The sequence below is a fragment of the Pseudopipra pipra genome, chromosome 6, assembly GCF_036250125.1.
Source record: "Pseudopipra pipra isolate bDixPip1 chromosome 6, bDixPip1.hap1, whole genome shotgun sequence".
NCBI lineage: Eukaryota > Metazoa > Chordata > Aves > Passeriformes > Pipridae > Pseudopipra > Pseudopipra pipra.
The window spans coordinates 62,796,292-62,803,552 of NC_087554.1; the positions used below are offsets into that span (position 1 = coordinate 62,796,292).

The following is a 7,261-nucleotide window of genomic DNA, read 5'->3' on the forward strand; positions in this document are numbered from 1 at the left end:
CAGGTGCATATTCCCAAATGCAGACTGGGTTGGCAAATGACTCCGTTTTCCATGGGAGCTACTGTGTCCACAAAGAACTTCCCGGGCTCCAGCTGCCATCTTGTGGTCATATGAGACATCTCCCTATTTTTTTCCCCTTCTGATTACCACTGTTCATGGCCCAAGCAGTACTTTTCCAGGATTGGAAATGTCAAAAATTTATGGGAAATGTTTTCCTCGGGAAAGCCCTGGTCAAAAGCATCATATTCCCAAATTGCAGTGGGTTTGACCTTCTCACCACACATTAGAGAGGATACTTGGTTTTCCATCGTTTGGAAAACAGTGACATTAGGAAAAGGTGGATTCCAAGGGAGCGGAGGTGTTTAACATCGCTCTTTGTCCTTGAAACCTCCAGGGAATTTTAAGCAGTGTTTAGCAGCACACTTAGGTTTGAACTTTGCTGCTGTCTTCCTCTGACTCCTGGTTGACATCTTCTGGCCCACCACCCCAGTAGGAAAGGTCCAGAAGGCTGTAGGATCTGCAAAGCTGGTCCAGCTACAGCACATGGCAGTCCCTCCAAGCTGGTGGCTCTGTTGTCTCTTTCCTCTGAGCACTTGCTCCAGCCCTGCTCCATGCAGGAGATCCCCGAGCCATCTGCAGCCCCAGGAAATCCAGTGAAGCTTTGAAGAGGATCAGAGTCCATCTGCACAGAACAGCTTGTGGTACAGAGAGTCCCAGGGTAACATCCTGGCCCCAGGGAAGATGGGAGTTTGGCTGGTTTTGAAACAGGACCAAGGTTTTTTTTCCAGTGTGATTCAGTGTGTCAGCAGGACTTACAGATGCTCATGGGGCTGTTCTGTGCATAAAATAAGGCTCATTTAGAAGGGACCTTATTTCATTCCACGGGCAGAGACACCTTCCACTAGACCAGGTTGCCCCAAGCCCTGTCTAGCCTGGCCTGGAACACTTCCAGGGATAGGGCTGCCACAACTTCTCTGGTCAACCTCTGCCAGGGCCTCACTGCCCTCACAAGCAAGAATTTCTTCTCAAAAGCAAAGCCAGGATCTCATGTCCCAGTAGGACCCTTGGACCAGCTGCTGTTACAAAATGTTCATGTGTTGTGCAAGGTCCTCGGATCAGAAAAGGCCACTTTCTTTTTATACACTTTTCTCGTTTAGAGTAGATATTGAGTCAAACCTTCACAGCATATGATAGCAATAAAATCCAAACGTTTTCCCTCGTAAAACTGAGATCTGCAAAAAGCAAAATTAATGGGACTTACAGGCTGAAATAGAGCAGTAAATGGGTAAGGAGAGAAGAGGTTGCTTAAATTTACTTCTAATGCCAAGGAGAGCAAGACTGGGTTGCATGCCTTCAGAACTAGGTCAAATTTCTTCATCCAGAGAGAGTAGTCAGGCACTGAACAGGCTCCCCAGGGCAGTAGTCATGGCCCCAAGCCTGAAGGAGCTCAAGGAGCATTTGGACAAGCCTCTCAGGCATATGGTGGGATTGTTGGTGTGTCCTGTGCAGGGCCAGGAATTGGACTTGATGATCCTTGTGGGTCCCTTCCAAGTCACAGAATTCTATGAAATTTCATTGTCCAGCTCATAGGAGCTGGAGTAGGTGAGATAACAGAAAAATTCACATAACATTAGAACATCATAAACACTTTTGGGGGTCTGTTTGTTTGGGTTTTTTTGTCTGATTGGTTGGTTTTGGTTTGGGGGTTTGTGTGTAAACAAAACATACACACACAAAAAAAGTGCCAGAGGCTCAGTCACAACAAAATGCACACGAGGTGCACCATATATTTTGAGGTGAGTCCTGAGTATTGCCTCTCAGAGGCTCCATCATCCACCTTGCTGTTGTGCAGGACTGATGCAACGTTCCCGTAATCTTTGCATATCCCACTGGCAAACAAGTCCCTTCTTATCTGTTCTTATCCTTCTAACCTGCTTCCCAATCAGATGAAAGCATATTTCATGTGCTTTGTTCAACTCAGAGATAAGAATCACCAGCAGGAAAGGAGCTCAGCTGCCAGGTAAGCAAGGTTTGTAGCAGTATTTTGCTGCAGGAATGACTAAATAAATCCTCATGACAACACTGGTGAATTTGTCTTCAGGAAAATACCTGAAAGCATGAGCTTCAAAACACAAAATACTGGCAAAAATATTTGCAAGGCAGTTCTGCCCTTTGGGGTTTCTTCTTCTACCATCAGTCTTGGCCATGAGACTTCATCCCTTGAGGCCATTTTTTGAGACTTTGCCACCAGGGGCTTTTCCAAACCATCACCAGCCCCTGTGGCAGTGGCCCTTGAGGCCATTTTGTGAGACTTTGCCACCAGGGGCTTTTCCAAGCCATCCCCAGTCCCTGTGGCAGGAGCCCCGCAGGCCATTGTGTCACACTTGGCTGCCAGGGGGTTTTCTGAGGTTTCTGCCCCGCAGGTGCCCTCAAGACCAGACTGTGCCATGGCGGGGGGATGCTTCGGTCTGCTGGGCCCCCAGAGCCTTTGAGGCCAGCAGAGTGTGGTGGGAAGGGAAGCCCTTCCTGCGGCAAGCTGGGCAAGCTGCTGGGTCTGGCAGCTCTCCAAGTGTCTCCCACTCCCCTCCAGGTGCCGGCCATTGTCAGATCCATCCACCAGTGGCTCACGTGCCAGGAGTCTCCAGAGGTCAGGCCGCCCATTGCCATCCGCAGGCTGGCCCACGCACACCCTGGGCACGTGGTGACGACTCTCCTGCACTGTGCCCCAGCGTGTGACAGGTACAGGGCCCAGCTGCTTTGCTGCCTCAAGGCTCACCAGCCTTTACAACCCAGCACCACATCCACCCTGTCCCTCCTGGTCTGACAGACAGGTGGACAATTTCAGCACCCTCTGGCCCCTCCACTTCCCAGCCCTGGCATGTCAGTCCCTGATCCTGCTGCCGTACTCCCTCCCTGCCCCTCAATGCACTGTGGCTCTGTCACCTGGGCCCCCACAGCTCCCAAGGCCCAGACCCCCCTGACCCAGAGCTCTGGCTCCACAGAGCTGCTGCAATCCTGTGGAGGATCATCGCCTCCTCGGCCACCACAGCGCACAAGGTGCTGCCAACGCTGCTCGGGGTGATGGAGGACTGGCCACTGCACAGCGTGTGCACCTCCAACGGGGACCACATGGACGTCTTTGCCCTGGCTGTGAGTTTCTGGAAGTGGCCTTTGCTCCTCCCCATGTTGCCTCTCCAGCGACTCTCCATCTTCCCTCACCCTTGCATCTCCCTCAGGCCTTGGGCTGCAAATGGGGCTGAGGAGCAGGTTCAGGGGCAGCAGGCCGGCTGCTCCCCCTGGCTCTCCCTGGCCTCTCCCTCCCTCTGGGCACTGATGGTGTCTCCACGTGGCTTTCTTGCAGGCAACCCTGGCCCTGTGGCTGATGGTCCAGGAGCCCCAGTGCCAAGATGCACTGTTCGTTTATGCCCCTCGTCTCCTCCTGGCTCTGCTCTGCCAAGTTTCTATGAGCACTGAGCAGATGCCACAGGAGGTCAGCACCTTCTGGAGGGGATGCCAGGAGCAACATGGCCTTCCCACCCACCCCAACAGGTGCTCCATGCCCGTCCCCTCTCCCTGCCGTGCCCTGGGGGCTGGGGCCAGGGCTCCCAGCCTGACATGGCCTTTGCTCTGCACACAGCTTTGTGGTGCAGACCATCCGGGCCCTGCTCTGCCGGCTGCAGTGGGACCAGGAGCTGGTGTCAGTGGAGCGCAAGCGTGGCTGGGACGCGCTCCTCTCTGCTGACACCCACCACTACGCGGTGGGGCTGCTGGCCAGGTGAGACAGCCTTGTCCCCACTGCTACTGGCATCTCTGCCCTGGGCATGGGGCAGCCCACACAGCCCCCGTGGGCGTGGGACAGAGGGCCTTGGCCCCAAGGGACAGCCCAGCCAGTGCTGGCAGAGCTTTGCCCACTAAACTCAAGGCCGAGGGTTCCCTTTTTGCCCTGACAGGGAGATGCACCACGTGTTGGTCCCCTCCTATGGGCCGCTGGCAAGGCACCTGCTGGGGCTGCTCAGCAGGGAGGGGCCCCGCTGGGAGCTGCCTGCCCTGGCCTTCCTTGTCGAGGTGAGCCCGATGGCCAGCGCTGCCTGGCCCCGCTGCCTCCCCCTCTCTGCCCTCTCACAGCCGCAGCTGCCCGGGACGGGGCCTGCGCCCTGTGCTGCTGCCTGGGCCCAGCCCTGGCCGGCTCCGCGCTCCTGCCGCCCGCCCACCCCGGCACTGCTCTCTGCCTTCCAGGTCCTCAACTATTTGGACGTGAGCGCAGGTGATGACAGTGTCCTGCAGATCCTGGCAAGGCACCTGCAGAGCCAGTGCCCAGAGAGGCGGCGCCTGGCTCTGCGAGGGCTCCTGGTTCTCAGCGGGGATCCCTCCATGGTGAGAAGGGGGCAGGGGCTGAAGCCACATGGGCTGCCTGGGGCTGGGGAGGGCAGTTGCTTGGCCTTGGCTGGGCTTCGGGAGCTGTGGCAGCTGCTCCCAGCTCTCCTGCCTCCCTCTTCATCTGCGATGCCGGTGGCACATTCGGGAAGAAGCCAGTAGCCAAGGAGGAGCGGTACTTCAGAGAGAAGGAGCAGGAGCAGCTCTCTGACTTATGGAAACACCACGAGGAAGAGACCCATCACCACCAGAAAGAGACTGAGCAGCTGCAAAAAAGAAATTGAGCCTCATAAGCATAAGATCAAGCAGCTTAAAGATGACTAAGCTGGTGCTGTTGTTGAATGTGGGGACAGGCCCACTGTTCCTGTGGGACAGGCCTTTGGCCTCTGGTCCCCAGGACAGCAGCGTGGGCTTGCAGTGGCAGAGTGGGGTTGGTGGGGCAGCTGTTCAGGGGCTTCCCAGCACAACCTTCTGTTCCACACAGGCCAAAAGCATCTGCAGCCTGTCTGAGCACCTCCTGGAGCTGCTGCGTGATGGAGATGGAGAGCTGGTTGCCATGACCCTCTCCACGTTCCTGAATGTGCTCCAGGATGAGGAAGACAGGGAAGGACTCAGCTCCACTTCCCCAAGGCTGGCTGAGGCGCTCCGGCCAGTCTTTGACAACGTAAGGCTCTGTGCCCCCAGCCACAGGCACTGGGTGCTGCCAGGAAACTCGGTGGAGTTTCAGGCCTGGGCCTGGAGGGCCTGGAGCAGGCAGTGCTGAGGTCTTTGTCTCTTCTTTGGCCCCAGGACAACAGCCACGTGCAGCTGCTCTCCATTCGCCTCTTCCGAGAGGTGATGGAGGTGCTGGCGGAAGAGGGAACAGAGCCCTGGGAGATGCAGGTGCGCCAGAGCCTGGTCCCACTGTTCTTCCGCTGGCACGACGAGAACCAGCACGTGGCAGAGGTGAGCACTGCTGGGCTCTGGTGTCCCTATGCACAAGGCTGGGCTGCCTCCTGCCCTGGGGCCTCAAGGGCTCAGGCCTCCTGCTGCCCTTGGAGCAGGGACACAGGGGCTGTGCCCTGGGCTGCGGTGCCATGTCCCACTCTCTGCTGCTCTGCAGGCCGCTCGGGAAGCGCTGCTCTGGGCTACAAGCTTCCTCAAGAGGAAGGACCTGGAGCAGCTGCTGAAGACAGAGCAGCCCTTCAGGTTCTGTGACTGCCTGGTAAGGATGAGTGCAAAGGCCCAGCCCCAGGCTGGAGAAGCCCCCAGTGCCCAGTGTGCCGGCTGGCCCTGTGCCCCTGCCCACTGCTGCAACCACAGACACCCCCCTACTCTCTGCAGATGGAAAAGGACAGGAGCCAAAGGGGCGAGCACCTGCAGCAGGCCCTGCCCTACCTGCAGAGCCCACAGGAGCCCCTGCGAGAGGCGGCCGTCAGGTTCATGGGTGAGCCCCAAGGCCGCGGTCCCTCCCCGCCCCGCTGCAGCTCGGCCCCAGCCCCGGCTGCTGCAGCGGCAGCAGGATGGGCCCAGGGATGTGCTGGGGAGCCCCGAGTGCCCTGGCGGCTGCTGCCGCCCTCTGCCAGCCCAGCCCCGGGGCCTCCCCATGCGGAGCCCCTGGGCCCTGACAGCCTCTGTGTTCCCAGGGCTCGCCGGCTGGCACATGAGGGAGTGGCAGCAAGACCTGTGGCCCATCCTCAAGGGTGAGTGAGGGCAGAGGGGCCTCCCTGGGGGCTGCCGGGGACCAGCACAGACCCTGAGCAAGGAGCTGCAATCCCTGCCCTGCCTGCACAGGGCTCTGCTCCCTGCACACCATGGCCAGAGCACACACACATGGCAGGGGCAGGGTGCCCATTGGTGCCCAGCACTTTCCCGCTCATCCTCTTGGCCCCTGTTCCCTCCTGGCTGTGCCAAGAGCTGCCTGGCATGGCCCTGGCAGGAGGGGCTCCTGGGGTCCCTGCACAGCCACACTCTGACCCCGGCTCCCTTCCTCTCTCTTCCAGGCCTTACAGCCATGAGTGACGACGACTGCCCCTCCCTCTCCAACATCAGAACTCAACTCGTGGACACTTACAGCCGTGCCAGGAGACGACCAATGTCCCTGCAACAGCCCCGCAACAGCCCAGGGACCACTTCTCAGCGCGGCTGCACCTGCAGCTGATGTTGGGCCCAACTGAGCCAGCCCGCAAGGCCAGGCAGCTCCTGGCCTCTGCAGCCCCAGGGACGGCTCCCTCCCTTGCATTCCCTTCTCCTGACCCCACTTCATCCCTCTCCTTGCCCTCACAATAATAAACATTCATTTTCTCCCCCTTATCTGCATCTTGGTGCAACTGAAAGGGCACAAACCCTCAGCCCTGCAGCTCACGGGCTCGCTCCTGCCTCTCTTTTGCCCCTTGAGCCGTGGGCACACACACCCTGGGACACGGGCACTTCAGGCTGCAAAGGGGCCTGTCCTGAAGGGACACTTGCACAACACTGTGCACTTCCAAGATCTTGCTTAAGGGTGTGCTGGTGTTCCCCAAGAAAGCCATAGACTTGGGTCATCCCTGGGGAGGCAAGGGACTTGCTTCTCTGGGAAACTGCTTCCCAAGGAGTTCTCGGGGAGGGAGGCACAAATGTCTCCCTCTGGCTCTTGGTGGTCCTTTCACTCCTTGTGTCCCATTGCACTTTGGAGAGGGACAGGGCAAGGGGCACTCATCAGCCTGTGGGGCAAAGCCACACTGGGGCAGCTCTCGAGACTGCAAGCACAGCTGGCACTGCCTGTGCCCTGAGAACAGAGCTCCTCTGCCAGCCTCTGACCCACTGACTTCCAGTGCAGATCCAAGAGACATGCTGGAATCAGGGATCAGGGTGCCTACAGGGGTGGCTGTGGGAACATCTTGCAGCACAAGGATCCTTCTCTGAGGAA

The 7,261-nt window shown here is 58.2% G+C and overlaps 2 protein-coding genes across 3 annotated transcripts; both read left to right on the forward strand.

The window, feature by feature from the left end:
• The first annotated feature begins 2,197 nt into the window (after nucleotides 1-2,197).
• LOC135416444 (maestro heat-like repeat-containing protein family member 6) lies at nucleotides 2,198-6,666 on the forward strand. 2 transcript variants are annotated; one of them, XM_064659613.1, is made up of 12 exons: nucleotides 2,198-2,739; nucleotides 3,003-3,150; nucleotides 3,362-3,549; nucleotides 3,638-3,775; nucleotides 3,951-4,065; nucleotides 4,237-4,374; nucleotides 4,859-5,038; nucleotides 5,164-5,319; nucleotides 5,477-5,578; nucleotides 5,698-5,800; nucleotides 6,000-6,056; nucleotides 6,357-6,666. In XM_064659613.1, exons 1-12 carry the CDS (start codon nucleotides 2,459-2,461, stop codon nucleotides 6,512-6,514), a joined length of 1,764 nt encoding a protein of 587 aa, XP_064515683.1. In that variant the 5' UTR covers nucleotides 2,198-2,458; the 3' UTR covers nucleotides 6,515-6,666. The 2 variants fall into 2 exon arrangements, with proteins under 2 accessions (XP_064515683.1, XP_064515682.1); XM_064659612.1 differs by having other exon boundaries at nucleotides 5,698-6,056; nucleotides 6,357-6,470.
• On the forward strand, nucleotides 4,404-4,714 carry LOC135416533 (ATPase inhibitor, mitochondrial-like; the record flags this gene model as incomplete). Its single annotated transcript, XM_064659748.1, is given in 2 exon segments — nucleotides 4,404-4,646; nucleotides 4,648-4,714. Coding segments are annotated over 2 exon segments (294 nt in total), but the record flags the coding sequence as incomplete, so codon positions are not given.
• Nucleotides 6,667-7,261: the final 595 nt, after the last annotated feature.